The 18932-nt window shown below is 38.7% G+C and overlaps 1 protein-coding gene and 1 long non-coding RNA gene across 5 annotated transcripts; one reads left to right on the forward strand and one right to left on the reverse strand.

The window, feature by feature from the left end:
* Positions 1-1682: 1682 nt before the first annotated feature.
* On the reverse strand, positions 1683-5519 carry LOC113032462 (uncharacterized). Of its 4 annotated transcripts, XR_003273879.1 has the most exons (5): positions 5338-5519; positions 4103-4179; positions 3391-3485; positions 2175-2336; positions 1683-1907 (listed from the first exon to the last, which is right to left on the reverse strand). It is a non-coding gene; the product is annotated as an uncharacterized LOC113032462 (long non-coding RNA). The 4 variants fall into 4 exon arrangements; XR_003273876.1 differs by having other exon boundaries at positions 1683-2336; XR_003273878.1 differs by having other exon boundaries at positions 1683-2381.
* A 1947-nt stretch (positions 5520-7466) lies between these two features.
* Positions 7467-18205, forward strand: azi2 (5-azacytidine induced 2). The gene is given in 10 exon segments (XM_026184988.1): positions 7467-7631; positions 9101-9355; positions 10093-10209; positions 10458-10563; positions 11871-12004; positions 12353-12417; positions 13535-13659; positions 16167-16258; positions 16261-16293; positions 16295-18205. Coding segments are annotated over 9 exon segments (1221 nt in total). The 5' UTR covers positions 7467-7631; positions 9101-9121; the 3' UTR covers positions 16610-18205.
* Positions 18206-18932: the final 727 nt, after the last annotated feature.

An 18932-nucleotide genomic window follows, 5' to 3' on the forward strand; every position in this document is an offset into this window, starting at 1 on the left:
GCATACCTTACTCTCTACTATTTCTATATCAGGCATAAAGACTGTAAAAGACAACTGATTAAGGGCCCAGCCTTCAGGCACATTACCTCCACAGATGCTGCCATTCGCTGTAATCACTCGAGTGCCTAACACACGGGGACAAATGACATAAAATCACAAGAAACGGCATCCCCTTCTGGCAGAAAGTGTGCATAGCAGGCAACTGCTGTTGGTTCAGACCTCGTGGTTTCATCAGTGCAGATTTATTGAGAGCAGATGTTTATATGAAAAACAGACATGAGAAGATCAGCCGACAACAAACCGCAACTGCAATCAAAAAGACACGGAGCAATAAAGCACCATGGCTCCTTTACAAGACGTTTTAAAGAGGGGGCTGCAGCAGCTGCAGCAACAGTTTGAAGAGGTTCAAAGTCCCGAGAGTTAGAAAAATTTATTAAGGACCACACAACTGATTAATACTTGTGTTCTCCTGGTCTGGTATTTTTTCCCCATTCTTTCTGTTGTTGTTGTTTGTTTTCCCACCAATTACGTGGGCTGAAACATAAATAATTCATGCAGCACTTAAGGATGAAAACACAAGACTGATAAACAACAAAGTAACTTCAGTCATCACTAATTCAGCATCTGCTAAATGCTTTTTCACCACTTCTTATGCCACTCAGTCTGATTACAGGATGCTTTCGTCAGCATGTCTGCGCATCGCATGTCCAAACAATCCACGATTAGATTCTGCCTTCTATTCCTCTCCCTAGCTTCAGTTGCTAATTTTAATTCAAGCTTTCTTCATGTTCCAGTGACTAATACAGCTTACAATCAAATGTAGAGCTAATTAGATTTTTCAAGTGACCATTATTTCTATAACATGTTGTCATAGAGCTGGTGCTTGCAAACATATCCCGAGTGCTCCAAAAGAGGACTTAATTTGGGCACTGAACTAGCACATGCATAATAATGACCTTATTTGCATATATTATGTCAGTCTGTTTAGTATGTTAATGCTTGGTAAACTTCTGGGCTTAATCGTTCATCTGACATTCTAATTGGGAGTTTGTGAATTGGTTACATTGATGCTCTGACACTTTTTATTCTTCTGCCAGGTCTTGTTGGTTCACGTCGCAGCCAAACAGCCTCTAGTCCTTCTCGACCACGAACAGAGCAATGGATTCACCAGCTTCAGAATATATTTGACAAACTGCAGATTTTCATGTTTAATTCAATGTCAGCATAGTGATGGTGCTTCTTTTGAAAGACGTTACGAGGCCGGACTGCAATCCTAAAGCCCTCGACATTTTAGGGGATTTGACAAGATAATAAATGGCTAAAGCGTATTGTTCTGCAGGACACTGCGCTCTGGTTTGTCCGACGCAGTACAGTCAAACAATATATAATGACCTGAGCTGTAACCTCATTTGCTTCTGCAAGAATACTAAGGTAACTGTAAGGTAAAACATAGATAACACAAATATTTAAGAATAACCAAGTGAATAAACTAATTTTAACAATTATCTTTACAGCCCTTTCCCTTTTGAAATGAATACAATGATGTTAATATATATTTTAAATTACAGACAAAAAGTAGTAAAACAAGTTTATAAACTCATCATAAAGGTTTGTAAATACTAGTTTCACCATGGATTAAAAACACACAAAAATATGACTCTTAGATGTCCAAGAAAGGCAATGTAATATTTTATTTATAATACAGTACTTTGTTAAGCCAGCTGTACTAGTAAGCACAGTGAGCTATGAAACTTCACTATAATAAAAGCACTCACAAGCTACACTATAGTATAAACAGGAAAGACACTGAACAGCCTAAAAGCTCCGTGTAATCAGAGAGCAGACCATGTCCTCCCCTCAGCTCTCATTCACAGCGTGTTGTTGCATACCGGGGAAAATGTCCAGCACTATAATTAAATGCACCACAGTTGAATACAACAAGCAGACAAACTACTAATAAAAGATATTTTTTTAAAAACCAACAATAAATGGAAATTTATAGTCTTACAGAAAATATTTAGAAACACTTTTCCTTAAAATAGTAAGTATTCTTTATACTAGATCATATATATGGCTTCAGAGATATATATAAGAGTAAACATGTGTTATGTTGGTTTTTTTTCCTCTACCGCTGTCAGTCATGCGACCTTGATCAGCCTGCATAATGGACTCACAAAGTTGGAAGTCAGTCACGTGTCACCCTGGCATCCTCCTGCAGCAGCCTGTGAACTCAGCCTCTTCAGCTCCTGCCTGCTTGCTGCACTCTCAAACCTGAAGCCCTCTATGACCAAGGTCTCTCCGTCCTCCTCTATGCTGGCCCGACACTCCTGCTGATTCTGTCACAACAACAACAACATGCACACAAGGCTGTGCTGTGCACACTATGCCTCAGCACATAAAATAATAACAAGGTCATTTGTGCATCCTTTGTGCTTTGTTAACAGCTGCAATAGACAGAAGCTGCGCATTCATTTATGTGTTTTCTAGTGTGTGTGTGCGTGCGTACACACACTATTATATCTGTCCTGTGAGAAAAATTATTTATAGGGAGTCCTCACTCCTGCTAATTAGGTTCTAGAGGTAGAAACCTGGAGCTCAAATTTTATTTTTGTGAGACTGAACAGTCTCTCATGGATCGCTGGTCGTCTTGTTTCCTGAAACGATTGGGCCAATCGTTACATTTGTAGGTGGGGCTGAGGCTGGCAACACGTGCGGATGAAATTGATGCAGCTGTCAAGGCTGCTGTAAATCTACTCACTGAAATAACAGCTCCTAAATCAGAACGACATGCATTAAAGATATTATGGTTTAGCAAATAGAATTCTTTTTCTGATTCTGCCCAGTGGTTCTGGCAAAAAGTTTTATTTATCCGTCACCCCCTGTGGCACTTTGGGAAAGAGGTCAGGAGGGTCTAGTCTAGTGCTTAGAGTGCATGGAAGGAATGGAAGACAATGTAAGAGATGTCCAGAGGCTAAGCCTAAAGTGAAACTAAATGGACTGAAACGGTTAACGTCTGTGTCAAATATATTTTATATTAATGGCAATTCAGATTTACTTTGCATATCCTTTTCTTGCAGCTAAGAAGAGAAATTAACTGGGTTGCTATGCAACTATAGGGAACTCATAACCTGACCACTTGTGACCTTGTTATAACAGAAGTATAGTATCAGCTTCATTAAGTATGATAGAGACAGGATTAAATTAATTAAACAAATAAACCCATTTAAAAACAGAAAGACAGTGGGTTAGAAACAAAGAAGACAAACATTATGTAAACTCAGCCGGGTAAGTTTCCTCAAAGGAATATGGTTGAGATTTGACAAATAAAAATACTTGATTCTGGGCTGACTGTGGTCTGCAGCACAGTCACGTGGTTCACTGTAAACATACCATTCTTTGCTGTCTCTGGTTGGAGAGATCTAACGATGCACACCAATTCATCATCTCTTCAATGTCTCTCATAAGTAACTGAGCTTCTGACAACACTGTAATGACATTGATGCAAATACTCAATAATAGATACCACTACTAATACCCACAATGCTTTTACTAGTTGATTTTTAACAATTTCACTTCGGAAGTCTTTCTAGTCTTACTGACCACTCAGAGCACTTTAGACTACAAGCCACATTTAATCATACAATCATGCAATGCTCTCTGTTCTGTACACTTTAAGCATATTATCTGCCATTCATCTCTGTCTAATTTAGGCTCATCAATTAACCTGACACACAAGTCTTTGAACTGTGGGAGCAAGTTGGAGTATGTGAGGAAACCCACTCAGGAATAGGGATAACATTCAAACGCCACAAAGAAAAAAATATGTAACTGTGTTAGCCTCAAATAAATCCTGATCTCATGGACAGCAAAGAAATCTTTATTTCAATCTAGTGGCCTGTAATAAAGAGAACTCTAATTGTGAGATGTATTTATGATACCACCTCCACTCACGCAGTTACAAACAACACTTGTGTTGCATTATGACAGTTAAATGAATCTTGAGAACATTTTCTTCTTCAAATCACAAAAAAACAAATCTAAACAAATGTTTTTCTGAAAGCGAGTAAAAAATACTGCTAATATATGCAATTGCTGGGCTTACGCTGACGTGTCTTTGCCATGGAGATCTCAGATTTCTCTTCACATGTCATGTCAGTGATCTTTGCAGCTTCTCTTACACTGCAAAAGACAACATAGCACTTTTAGGATATCTGTGATACAACTGAGCTGATACAGTGAACAGAGAAAAATATACACCTTAATAGTTAATAGGATAATGCACAGTGGAGTATGCCCAACTTCAGAAATCATGAAAACAATTCAGTTAGAAATAAATAAATAAATGGACTGGTACTTAAAAAGCACCTTTCTACTCAACACTTCAAGTACTACTGCAAGTCTCATCCACCTAATCACTCACACATTCGTACAGCAATTTTATATATGCCTAAGCACTTTATAACATTCACAAACACACTCTGATCATGAATCAGAGGTAACTTGGGGTTCAGTATCTTGCCCAAGGATACTTCAGCATGTGGGCTACAGAAATCAGGAATTGAGCAATCAGCTTTCCAACTGATAGATGGTGCGCTCTACCATCTGAGCCACAGCTGCCCATACAATATGTTGATCAAATTCTTATTTTAATCAAACACGCTTCCATATTGCAGCCTACACATATACTGCTACTAGCTTTAGATAAAACTCATGAGGGCTAAAACCAATGCTTCTCTCACTTTCCATAAAGCAATTTCAATGTTTACTATGGACCTATTTAAGGTTAAAACCTCTTGATCAGCTTGGCTTAGTCTTTCGGTATGCAGACTGACTAGATCTACTGCTTTAAAAGTATCATGTGATGGGATTATGAATATCAACCTGTTAAGCCTTGTTATGTAAAACTTTTAATTAGCTGCACTAAACCTATAGAGAATGACTAATATTTAAGATACCTTCAGGACTACACCATCAACTTACCATCAAGTTACCATCAACTGCACTGACAAAATACAAACATCAGTAAGGACGGGCTGCTAGGCATTAGGGAATTGCTTTTTACTAGGTTAACTGCTTGTAAAGGCATCACTTTATAAAGAAGTAAATATCGCTATAATTAAAAGAAACACCCACATATAAAAAACATGATGTATGTCACAAACGAAAACTTAACAAAAGGTTATCAAGAACCTGAGCAATAAGCTAATGGTAAGTGCTACATTAGCGCTAGCAGCTAATCAGTTTTAGGTACTGTGACAAAAAATGAACCAAACCTGTGTTTTTGTTAACATTAAATATTTATTATTAGTATTATAACTATTTGATTTTCTTGCTTACCCGTTATATTTGGGAATTGTCACTGGAAGATAATCCTAATTTAGGCAAGTGGCAACTAAGGGATACCACAGTATAATGCGCAAAACTGATTTCTATACTGTCATTGGTTTGTCCCTTACTCGACCTTAAATGCCCCGGACCGTTACTGCAATGTCACTTTCTGACCAACAGATGGCACTCTTACAAATACCAAATCTGATTTGACCGCAATCGTACTTCGCGTTCCATACAGTGACGGCCTGTCCCGCATACAAGTGTGGAGTAATACGTGATTAGTGAAAAGAAGGGGTCGTTTGTTTGGTCTGCGTAGTAGAATAAGCTGGGTAAATGAAGACTGTATTTACAGTATTTGTTTCCTTTTTGCTTATTTTTCAAAGGAAATGCCCTTGTGACTTCTGTTATAATTTACTGTATTTGTCTTTATTGTTTTACATGAGGTATTGATTAAACTGAAAACCAACATTTTACAGTATTTTTGTTATAAGATTATGGATGGACAGTGCATATTTACGCTATGCCCAGCTGACTGTGCATTGTGCTATTTGATAGTTAAAGATTCGGCAACCCTAGCTATAACACTCGTGCTACTCGTGAAATAATTGCCTGTTCACTATTACCTTTAAACATGGTTCAGGGCATTACTTGTTTTCTTGCCTGTTTCTTAAGTCATTCTTTAGCTTAACAAGTAGTCCCTGTACTCTTTTGTCCTTTTAACACAAAAACACACACACAATAGAGAGCTAATTTTTAATCAATATAAGGACCACAAGTAAAAATATGTGCCAAGTTTTAGCTTTATCTATTAATATAGTGCCATGAAAAATATACACACACTACCTGATTTCTTTCTTTCCTTTTTTGACATATCTGTGACACTTACCTGTTTCAGATTGTATATATTGCATATTACAACAAAAGGTACCTGGAGCAAATACAAACCACATTTTTTAAAGAGTGATTTTAGAAGAAGAAGAAGAAGAAGAAGAAGAAGAAGAAGAAGAGCCACTGGGGGTGGGGAAAGTCAGCAGGTCTTTTTTTTTCTTCTTTTCCAGACTTCTGCGCGGGAAAAAAAGTCAGAATTCTAAGAAAAAGGTTAAAATTCTGAGATTAAAGTCAGAGTTCCATCAGAATTCTGAGTTTTTTTTCTCAGAATTCTGAGGTTTAAGTCAGAATTCTGAGAAAAACTAATTCTGGGGAAAAAGTCAGCATTCTGAGAAAGCTTCTGACTTTAATTTCAGCAAATTTTTTAGATTAAAATGTGTGTGTACATGCACAGACCACATGTGCATACTGTTGTACACATAAACTCACAGATGTATATGACAACTCAAGTTTGTGGCATTAAATTTGTATTCAACTTTTAAACATGTAATACATTTGTACTTGAGCATCAGCACATGAACTGATGGACAGACATTCTTCTTCGGGATTTTCTGGTAGAGAACAGAATTCATGCTTCCATTAATTACAGCAAGATGCCCAGGTCCTGAAGCGGCAAAGCACCTTCTAGACCAAGCCCTAAATCTCAGTTTTTCAGATACTTGCAGCAAATACTTCATCATTTGCTGCTGGAGATTTTAGGAGGGGAGAGGAAGTGCCTTCTGCCCTCGACTGTGACATGTGATATGTTTAGACTCAGCAGTCCATCTGCATCTTAAGGATAAAGGACACTCTTTCGAGGATGCCAATGTTCACATTTTGGACAGAGAGGACAGATGGTTTGAAAGAGGAGTGAAAGAATCCATCTATGTCCACTGTGAGCGACCATCTTTGAACAGAGGCGGCGGTTTACGACACCAACTCTCTGCCATCTATAATCCAGTTTTGAGATCCCTTCCCAGACGCCTTAACGCCCACTCACATCCTGGGCCATCTGACCTCAGGAATTCGCATGATAAGGTGGGGCCAGGTTTCACAATGGAGGAGTCATATGAGAAACATAAAAGGTTGGAAGTATAGAACATGGAGCAAATATTTATATTTTTATGGCAGAATTCATGAAGCGTGTGGTATGCATATACCGAGGAAAGGATAATGGGAGCTATGGTGATCGTAACAGTGTGTGAGAAAGTGCACACGCTCTTTAAGACTGTGCTTTTACTTTGAAAGGACTTGAGCAGCGGAGTGACTCCCGGAAGTTTTTGTTTTTCTCACCTGTCAGTTCGGTCGAGACACGGCACCAGTGCCGAGCCTTGTCTCTTTGTTTTCTCCTTGAACCAGCTCTTGTTTTTTCCAAATTAAATGACAGTCCTATGTGGTCAGTCGATACCTAACTGAGGACAGCGTTTAACACGGTAACTGAAAGTCGAGAATAAAAAATAATCGTATCCTTTTTCTGCACCTAGCCAGAAGACGTTAGCCAAGCATAGCTAGCCGTTATCATCATAATAGATCAATCATTTTGATGCGCGGAGCTGTCGATATGTATTTATGTTTCTCTAAAGACCGTTGCTTAATTGTTGTGTTATTCTTATTGTTGGCTGTTTCACAACCGGACGTCAGGGTTGTTTGGTGTTTGTCAGCACTGTTCGCGGAAGCTAACGGCGTAACGTTAGCTTTGTATACACGCGAAATTCATTGATTGTTTTCAGAACGATTATAGATGTTTTCTGCTGTCGCTTTGTGTGGAAGATTGTGTTTTTTCAGCTGAGATAAGATTTTTAGCTGTTAGCTTTCCTGTTTTAAGTGGAGAAGTCTTAACGGAATTACGTCGCTCTTCTTGCCTTGTTTTGGATTCACGTCCACTTTCGTTTTTAAGTACTTGTTGTGGGTCGCTTTCGCTTTCATGCCGACTGTCGTCAAAGTCAGCAGTTTTCCTTTTTCTCTCTATTTCTCCGTTTCTATTCATCTCCGCGGGTCTATCAACCTATTCGGTAACTCTGCTTAAACTTATTTTTCTAAAGGCTTAGGCCTTTAGTGATAAAAACTTGGCTCCTGTGTGTTTGCTGCATCATTGCATGCTGACATCATCAAGAAGCTGCACCGTCTCTGAAACCGAGCTACTCCGAGCAGAAATTATCCAGGAGGGTGTGGGGGAAATGTCAAGTAGCTTTACTGAAACACTCATATCGTTCCTGGAAGTCAGCTCTGCTGGCACTTCCTTTAACAAAGGCATTCAAGTCAGTGTGAGATATTTCTTTGTAAATGTGCAGAGTTAAAGTTTCTTTTTGATAAATTCTTTTTCAGCCTCTCATTCAAAGCCATAGGCCAGAAACTTAGTGTACACAATGTTATGTACATGTTATGGAAATCACACATTGCAAATTGCCTTTTTTGGGGGGTAGATCTTTTGTAGACTATTACAGATCTGACTCCTTTATTGTTCAGTGTTGGTAATTGAAGAGGACCTACCTTCCAAGTACATTCATCCCTGGTGTTAAATCAAAATCATGTAATTCCAGTGTCAAGTGCCCAAGGGTAATAGGAAGCACCAGCACAAAATTGCATGCAATATGTGAACAAACTGATTTTGCATGCTAAAAACCTCTCGTTGTCTTTAGGGCTTTTCTGATGTCAACCTCTGGCGGGGCTTTCTTCTTTTGTGAAACTGTGGTTTAAAAAGACCATTGACTGTTAGGAGAATTCTACTTACAGACATTAAATGCCTTATGAATGAATAGAACAAGTTGACAGTGTAGACTGTTTGTTGGATAATATAGAAAATATTTATTTCTTAATATGATAATAAATCTAATATAGTTTGACTTTGTTTTTCTTCACACAAATATAGGATATTTAAAGAAGTTCTTCATGTATCCCCCAGGTCTTCTATCTGCCTCAGAATATGGCCTGTGTAGGTATGGATTCCCCAGCAGTGGATGATGACATTTGCATCCTTAAACATGAGACAGCCTACACCACTGCTGCTGAGAGTCCTGTGTCGGTGTGTGCCGGTGACGAATCGGTCGCCTCCCACTTTGCCCTGGTCACGGCATACGAGGACATCAAAAAGAGGCTGAGAGAGACAGAGCGAGACAATGCCCTGCTGAAGAAGAGAGTGAAGCAGCTTGAAGACAAGGTATAGATGGAAGAATAGAGTAGGAAAGAGTAGGAGGATGGCACAACAAAGGGAAGATGGGGATAGAAAAGAGAGAGAGAGACAAAATTTAAGAACATAGAGCTTATCATGCTGTCTAAACAACCAGAGAGCAATGTTTACAAAGGGTGACCTATGAACAAAGATGAATGATTTTTCTATTGTGCACGACTTCAGAATGATGGACAAACACAAAATACTAATATCTCACTGCAAAAAAAAAAAAAAGAAAAAAAAAAAAAGAAAAATAACCTCTTGGAGTGTATGCATGTCAGCATCATTAATATTGTTTGTCTGTTGTCAAAACAGAAAAAACCCAACAATGAGAAATAAATGTGCTTTGTTTAAAAAAGAAAGGCGGTCTGGAGAAGTATGTCTTTGGCAAACACTGTGCTCATATTCAGCAGAGAAGAATGCTCTTGAAATTGGAATTAAGAACAAAGGATCCAGTAAACGGATATAGTGAGAGAGTGAGTTATTTGAACAGCAAAGGTCTTAATACCGATTGCAGACCGAAGCGAAAGTTGGGCACAACATGTGGGCAGAGCACGAGCTTGTTTGTTTAAAATCTGTCAGTTTTAGTTTTATGTGCTGCAGCACTTGGTCCATCAAGATAGGATGTGGTGGGAGGAAAGTGACTTCCTACCGCAACATTTTAAATTGAACATTTTTTTTCTCCTCTACTTTCTTCTCTGTTATTTCTTCTTTCACCACTGTAGCTTTTCAGGCCAGATGCTCATTCATCAGAGGGGCCCCAGTACGTGAACAAGGCCTTCAGTGCTTACCGAGGTATCTATATAGAGAAGGAGGACCTGCAGATGGAGCTTAACAAACTGGTGCGTTTTACTGATTAATCTGAACATCTCATAAACTAACAGTGCAGCCAAGCTTAAAGGCTTAATGTCTTCCAAACCTGACAGTAGCTTATTTTCAAGTATAAGGATAATAAAGAGAGTTTGGTTTTTTTGCCCACCTGGGACTGCAAAAGTAAGAGTTTGAAACATTGTTTTAAATACACTGACTCTACCTTCATGCTCTTTGGCTCACTGTCTGTTTTGTTTTTTTGTTTTTTTTCCTCTGTCAGAAAAGGGAGACGAGTGAGAGAGAAAGGATTCTGATGGAGCAGCTTCACACCAAAGAGGTGGAGCTGCTTCAGCTGAGGACAGAAATGGACACCAGCCAAGGTACAGGTAGAGTACACAGGCCTGCTGTCTCTGAACTGTTCAGTGGAAATGGTTCTGTCCTCTGATGAAACAGATAGTGGACATTTAGAGCACATGAGATTTGGATGAAATACAAGGAAAAGAATCCTGTTCCTGAATTTTAATCATATTAAATTCAAGGACTGAAATTGTTTGATAATTAGCTATGTCGGACAATCGAAGTAATAATCTACTCTTTAAAATATCTCCATCCATCCATTTTCATGAGTTAAACCATGGTAGCAGTAGAGTATTTGAGCTAGTTCAGACGTCCCTCTCTCCCACATGTTTTCAGACCATAGAAGCTATATAATGTCTTCTATGAGCTCTTGGTCTACCTTGGGATCACCTACTAGTTGGGTGTGCCCATTATACCTCGAAGCGACAACCTGATGAGAAGTTTGAAAAATCTCAGCTGGCACCTGTTTGGAGTAGAGTTGCAGATACTCCAGTCTGTTCTCGATCTGGATGTCCCACCTGCTTAACCAGCCACCCTTCAGAGGAAAGTAACTTCTCTTATTCTGTAACGGAAGCTTGCGGCCATTAGAGCGCGTTAACAGTCATTCATATTCCAGCATCCCCTGCATTACATCTGACACAGCACCAGCCCTTCTGTCAATCCATTTTATGCTCAGTCATGAACATGGCACGGTTCTCAGATTCTTTACTCAAACACCAGTTGTTTTGGTAGCCTCTTATCCTACCCACTTCACACTGAAAACCATTGCAGGCAATGTCGAAGGTCTGACGAAACCAGCAAAATCGTATCATTTTCAAATAATGAGAACTAATTGTAATATCCCAAAGGGTACACTTACATCCTCCTAAAGCTGAGAGGAACCCTTGACATCCAGAATGTGATTAGTAACAGAGTAACAATTACATTTATTTCAACACTTTTATCTAATACAGTACTAGAAGAATAAATAGTGTCATATAGTCAGTAGGGGAAAAAATCCAGCAACCTGATTTATATGATATGATAACATTTTTATGTTGCAATACTCTTAAGTACATTTGGTTTTTTTGTGGTTATATATAACATATATGTTGATTCAAGTACAATTTAAATACAGGACAGGCTCGAGTATTTTGACTCATGTGCCATTCTCCTTTACTTCCATACTACCTATGATTTTCTATGAAAATGTAAATGTAAAATGTTGCTCTATGATTAAACTGATGTTAAAATATTTGGTTGCTAAAAGTGTAAAAGTCAGTGTCTTTAATTAATTATGCCTTTTGTACCATTTGTAACACAAATTCCATCTGTTTTTCTGCGTGCTTGTCCACAGTGATGAAGAGCCTGAACAGCTCTCAGGACTCCTGGCAGGTGGAAAGGATCAACACTGAGCTAAAGATCCACAAACTGCAGGAAGAGCTGGAGAGGGTGACACTGGAGAACAATCGGCTACTAGAGAGAAGTGCGGTGAGTGAAACAGGGAAGAAGGAGTTTCAGAGAACAGGATAGAGGGGGCGCTTGAGATGAGAGACGCTCTTGTCGCATAACAAAAGGAGGAGAAATCGGTAGAGGTGTTAGGGCAGAGAGAGACAGGGTGACACTGGGAAACACAGTAGTGAAGACAAAGCCAGGGTGGGTATGCTACATCTTTAACAGTTGGGAGATGAACTCTTAAAAGACAGACGGACATAAGTGTGAGTTGTTGTGGAGTGGAGGATGCAGATTTGTTTGGTTTTTTTGGGGGGGAGGGTTGTCCGAAACAACCAAGAGACTGCACCTCCACTCTCTGTTTTGCATAACTTAACTCTGTTTTAGGGGGAGCCGCATGGCCTTAACGGACCAGACTTGGACCAGACCTGTGATGCAAAGTATAATGCAAGGTATAGTGTTTTATGAATATCATTAAAAAGTGCCCAACCATAATTTCTGTAACCTGTAGTTACGAAGCAACTGTAAATAGATGGGAAGTCTTGCCTAAAGCACAGTCTTAAGCAAAAAAATCAGTTTTAAATGATCCGCCCTGATGAAACTACAGAGAATCAGGTAGGAACACTGTTTACACGAAACTACAGAATATACTGTTTTTATGTCTTTGCTTTGAAAGCTAAAGCTTGTGAATGCAGTGCTCTGTATGGCCACAGTTTCAATTGTACTTGTCCTGTTTGGCCACTAGAGGAGGGTGCAGCGTTATGAATCTGCTCATCATAGACTGCATGCATGTCTGCAGCATGATGTGGAGGTAACCTCAAAAGTATATGAAGAGCTAGACCCTAAACTTGGGTGCTCAACACAAGTCAAATTTAAGTCCAGAATTTTGACATGCTTAACGTCTGTATGGAATTTATTTATTAACATTTATTAAGAAAGAAAATGTTATAATTTGTCTACCTTTTTAATTATTTTAAGCACCACAAAAACCTAGTTTTTCCACCATAGGCTTTCTGTTCATGTTTTTTGCTGTGTGAGGCAGGTGTTAGGACTCAAAACAAGTGCTGATACATTTTGCATCTTTATAAGAGTGTTTTGTAGGTGTTGCCATCCTTAAATACATCACTGTTTTTATTTATTTTGTCTTCTTGTTTGTAATACAGATAATGTTATTGGCTGATTAAGCATCAAATCAACCAGTACTTGTTGTTGTTTTTCCTCTTAAGTATTGTCTGACTGTAGTCACTGATATTAATTGTGTCAGCAAAGAAGCACATGATCACCTTGGTATGTCTATAATTTATTTAATAGATTAATCTTATATGTACATTTAATCCACTAATTTTTGACTAAAATTGACATAATGGGTGGCATTTTGGCATTGTGAAATTTCAGTGAACAGGTGAATTTGACTTCAGAATAAGATTGTTCTAAAATATTTCCTTTTCCTGAGCGTACTCTATAGCTGCTCATGATATTTACCACAAGATCCTGTCTGACAGTTGGGTGTTTCTAACACCAGCTTTGAGGAAACTTGCATTTAAGTGAAATGCTTTGTTTATTGTGTAGGGAGAAGAGCATGCAGCAGACATACAAAGCTCTGTGTTCTGAGGTCGGCCGTCTCCATTCAGAGCTGAAGCACCAAACAGGCCTGATTAGGAAACTCAGGCCACTGATCAGTGAGACGCGACAAGGTGAGGCACATCTGCAGAAATGTGAGTGAGCTCAGGATTGCGCCACAGTTGGTGTCTGAATACAAATCATCCCATGCTTAATGTTTGTTTTAGTGCGTGTGATAATCAACTGTGCTCCACTGTGTCCTTTTCACACCACCTCAGCTCCTGTACAGTGAGGAGTCTCCTTTATAGCATTAATGCATTGTTGTGTAGGTCGCCACCTAAATGAACCTCCTAAAAGCAACCATACAAAATGTATTCAGTCTCTTCATGTCTTTACCCTAAAAATAATTGACATTTATATCATTCCCTTTAGGAACCAGGTAATATTTTTGTTTGTTTTATTTGACATTTTCTTGAATGTTTATCCTGTTCTTATCATATTTCATTTTTTCCCAATATTTATATATTTTATTTAATCTTTTACATTTGATCTGCTTTACATCTGATTTAACCTCAGTGTGTTTTTCATTCTTTTCCCCATGCCATTATATTAGCAAAGCAGAGTCCACCTCCCATAGAGGGCTCTTAAAAAGAAAAACTCAAACCCTACGTTGTTGTTGTTGTTGTACGTCACATCTGCACACACATGCAGTTCTTACCCAAGCCCCTGAAAAAAGCTTGCAACTTATTAAAGAAGTGAGGACAAATGATGAAAGATTAAGAAAACAAATTGCAACAATTGTATGTAGATGTAACTACAGAGTAAATTAATAGAGAGACAAACACATTTAGCTGATCTAACACTGTTAATGAGTACTTGAAGTAATTACAACAGGGAAACTAATGAACTGCTTCTGTTCAGTAACGGGAGTGTTTTTTTTCCCCCTCCCAAGAAGTTTTCTCCTCCTGCTTCTTTTTGCAGTTTGTATAAGAGTGTGATAAGACTGTGGATATTATCAAAGTCCTCCAACACTTTGATAAAGGACATCATGAAATGGTCTATCCTTCCATTCCCCTCCCTCTGTGATGATGTATGCTACCCTAGGAGGGATTACCTCTGTTGTCGATTCCCTCGGAGTGTCAGAAGAGGAGACCAGGAGGTGAAAATTAGAACGAAATATGGCAAGAAAATAAATCTTGCCCTATTTATTCCACTGAATAAGAGGGTAATCCTGTAACTTAGATGAAGCAGATGGAGTGAAATGAGGAAAGCAGGAGCGGCAAAAGAAATGGAGCGGGGCAGAGGGAGGAGGGGGGTGTGCTATGTATTTATTCAGTCATACTGTGTATCTGTATTCTTCTAATGTTCCTCCTTTGGAATCACTTTTATTCAAATCCTAGACTCAGGAGACCATCTCATGGAAGCATAGCAGGGAGGGATGGATGGATAGATGTGTGGATGGAGAGAGGTATGGAAAAAAAAAAAGCAGGAGCAGATACTCTCATTTAAACTTTATTATTCGCTCAAGATGATGATTTGAAAGCAAAGCAATGATGTGTCTGTGTGAGATTAGGACATGTGATTTGTGTAAGGATATGCTTTGTATGAAATGAAAGAAAATGTGTTTGTGCGTTCAGGTCTGATTAGGTTTTGTTCTCGAGGACAAAATCTAATTATTGCTTTTGTTATTTACTGATTCCCAAGCGGTGACTTTTACATGGTGCAAAGGTTTCATTGTGGAACTCGCCGCCCGCTGCACAGGGTGCGATTTTTACTCCGGTTCTGTTTTTACACTGAGGTCTATTATACAGTTAGAGATCAGAGCTTAGATTTTTTTTTTTTTAACCGCTTTAGAAACCAAAGTTTAATCCACTTGTTAAAAAAAAGAAAAAAAATACAGAGTTGTTATCTCAGTGCTAAATAAAAAAAGAAAAGAAAAAAAGACGTGTTTAGCTGGGTGAGGAAAGAGCATTTCATTTGTGCTGCCGACATCATTTAGTTAAAATGACAGAAAACACGCTATTTTTATTTGCTAGAGAAATTCATTAAAACAAACACCTTTACTGTCTAGTAAAACACTGCTAATAAGTGCAATAAAATTATTATTCTTTTTAAAGTTTCCAGATTTACTAAAAAAAACCATCTTGGAGTCGTGCAGGGTTTTGCAAAGTTATAGCATTCAGCCAAAAATCACCACTTAAGATCTGTCAGATTGATCAATCTTTATTTAATATTTCCAACGTCATGAAAGGCTCACCATTCTAAATATTAAGAACCATTGGTCTAAGTGACATATCGCTTGTAAACATGTCTAACGTGAAGGCAGGCAGCATTTGTTTATTCGTTATGTAAGGCTTTCAGTACTTGGCAGTGATGACTGAAAGCTAGTAGTGTCACTAAATCAACAGTGAAATTTGTCACTGAAGTATCACCAAAATGATAGAAAAGGTAATTGAACAATTGCCTCTAATATTTGTGCTTGTTTTACGGACATTGCCACAGTCCATGCAGTGATTGTCTGTGCAGGTCTCACTAGAAAAATGCAGTTTTGTGCAACCACATCTAACATTTGATTATCTTTTACCCTCGTTTTTCCTCATCCTTTTTTTTTTCTTGCACTCACCCTCCTCTCTTCCTGCAGCTGCCTCAACAGTTCCCGTCCAGTGTCTGGACGACGTGGAAAAGAACAACCACCCCCCAGTTCCTCGGCCATCAGTGCCTCGTCCCCCCAGTGCCCCCCCACTGCCCTCATGCTCTGGCCGCCCCTGCCCCCCCACCGGCTGTCCGTCAGGCACCCTGCTGCCAGATAGTCTGAGGGAGGACTGCTGGTACAACGGCCCATGGCCCCCCCAGAGTTGTTCGGGAGAGGGTCTGGTTGGGAGCGACGCCTGCTCCGTTGTACTTCCCCCGCCTCCCCTGAACCAGGCCTCTCTGGATGACAGTTCACGATCCTTCCCCAGTCCCCCAAAACCCAGTGACGCCATGTTCTGGGAGGGACACTCCGCTGCGTCCAACTCCTCGTCCTCAATGGGTAACTGCAGCCCCAGGAGCCCTCCCCATACAGATTGGGCCAAGCCTTATTAAGTTACAGTGGGAGAACAGATGATTAATAATTTATTGGAAGATAAATAAATGTTAGAAATTTGATGGAACATAAACAAATGGAACAATGAATAAACTCTCCAACCCTGCCACATAGCTACCACCTTACCTGCCTTAATGTGATAAGACCACTTTTGTGGGGCGGATGAGACTGGACCTCCTGGTTGTGGGAACTAAACGAGGCCAGATGAGGCCTTTTTCTTTTTTTTCTGAGGTAAAGACTTTAAACTCATTAATCTGCCATCTCTGCTCACCGCATCGGTGAACATTTCTGACTTTGCAGAGAAAAAGTTGATGAGAAATCCTCAACAGAATAGTTTGTCCATGTTTGTGTCCTTGTATGCGCATGCATAACTGTGTGCAAGTATGCATACAAGCAGTTTAATTTGTGTGTGAGCACATGCACGTGCGTGCATGTGTGTGTGTATATTCACATCCAACAGTGTGCCTGTATCTGTATCTCATCATAGGGCCTCTTCCACCATAAACTGTGGCTGTTGATCACTGGAGCCACAGCATAGTGCTAGAATTTGTATAACTGTACTTCCTCCAATGCAAGTCTTTTTACATTTGATCACTGTAAATTACAGAGGGTATGTAGTTCCATGTTTGTCTAATGGTCATGTGAAGGAGATGTGTTGGTAGGAGGAGTTGATGTGTTTGTTTTTGTACGGTGAAGACAGACATACATACACTGACTGTAGGATAATTACAGGTTTTGGCTCCAAATTTGAAATGCTAATTAAGTTTTCTTTTTACTGAGGTGGATTAATATCAAAGTAAAGAGAGAGAAGGCAGAGAAGGTTCAATGATTTCTCATAACCTTCACAACTCAAGTCTGTCTGGTATCTGACAACACCATCTATTGTGTTGCTTTCTTTTTTCACCTCTGAAGTGACATGTAGATGTAAGGCTGTGAATTGCTGGTTTCTTAGCACGGCATTTATTTTGAAGGACTCGCAGAATGCACCGCATACACTTGGCACATCATTTTGAACATTAGAAAATGTGAACTATGCACTGTGCTGATTGTTAATCCTGCTGTTTAGGACTGAGGGTAGTCTCTCTCTGGTCTCCCAGTAGTGAAAAAGTATAAACTAAGGGCACTGAAGAATCTTAGACCAAATAAACAGAAGAAACTGAAAGAAATGTGCATATCTGTATAAATGTATATGGTGGGCTTCAGTACTCTGCCAAACATGGTTATACACTCCAAAACTTAGCTTTTGCTTTTTCTCCCCCAAGATGCCTGATATGTCTAAGAGCTACCTGTGCTGGGGGCAACACAATAATGTAATAACCTGATTAAATATGAGATGTGACTTAACAAATAGGTGCACAAAGCACAAAGGCCCATGGGTAAGTTTCTTTGTTTTAGTTTTTTCTTATCTGTATCATGATTGTGGTCTTTTGTTCTTAATTTCTAAGAAATGTTATTTTACAGCAGTAGTTTCATACTTCTGTAAACAATTTGCAAACCAAAATGCAATGTACAGTAGATATGGATTATATTTTAGATTTACTGCACTTCCGGCTGTTTGTAAATATGATCGAATAAATGAATGAAAGGAATCAACACCGTGAGGTTGCGCTGTTTTCACTTCAAGCATGATGTTATGTGGTTTGTTAAAACTGAACACTGAACACAAAGCCACGATGATTAAATCATTTTTTTAAAGCTAAATATCTGCAAAGGGGACAGCAAGCCCTTCTCTGTACCACAAAGCCTAAATGATGAATTGAAACATCCATGTTAAAAAAAAAAAAGAAAAAAAAAAGTTGTTTTTCCTAAATTATCTTAAATTTTAAATCCTGTTTCACAATTTCAAACAAAATTTTAGTTTCTAGAAACAAAATTGTAGAGGGGGAAAATTGTTTAAAAAAAAATTATAGAAAATTTTACACTATCAACCTTAATCCCAGGCTATTGTCATGTTAAACATGCTAATGTTTGTAATGATCTAATTTTATAATTTGTAATTTTGTAGCTTATTATTTAAAGCAGTAGTAATATAGGACCTCTATAGCAACTCTTTCCATCGGTGCCATTAGTACATAAGCAGTTGTAGATTATATACAATACATACTTATGCTGGTTGCTAATGGTAAATTGGTTCTTATTATAACCATAACAAAAAAATTATTAATGCAAAAAAAGTATGCATTTAGCTCAATTTAGCCACTGGAGGTAAAAGTCCTGAACATGTAAAAGAACAAACTGAGTCAGCTGTAGCTTTTTTTCTTTTTACAATTTTTATAGTTCTGTTGATCCTGCTTTCGAATACACTAAATAAACAGAAAGGAA

Source organism: Astatotilapia calliptera, chromosome 11 (genome assembly GCF_900246225.1).
Source record: "Astatotilapia calliptera chromosome 11, fAstCal1.2, whole genome shotgun sequence".
NCBI classification, from domain to species: Eukaryota; Metazoa; Chordata; class Actinopteri; order Cichliformes; family Cichlidae; genus Astatotilapia; species Astatotilapia calliptera.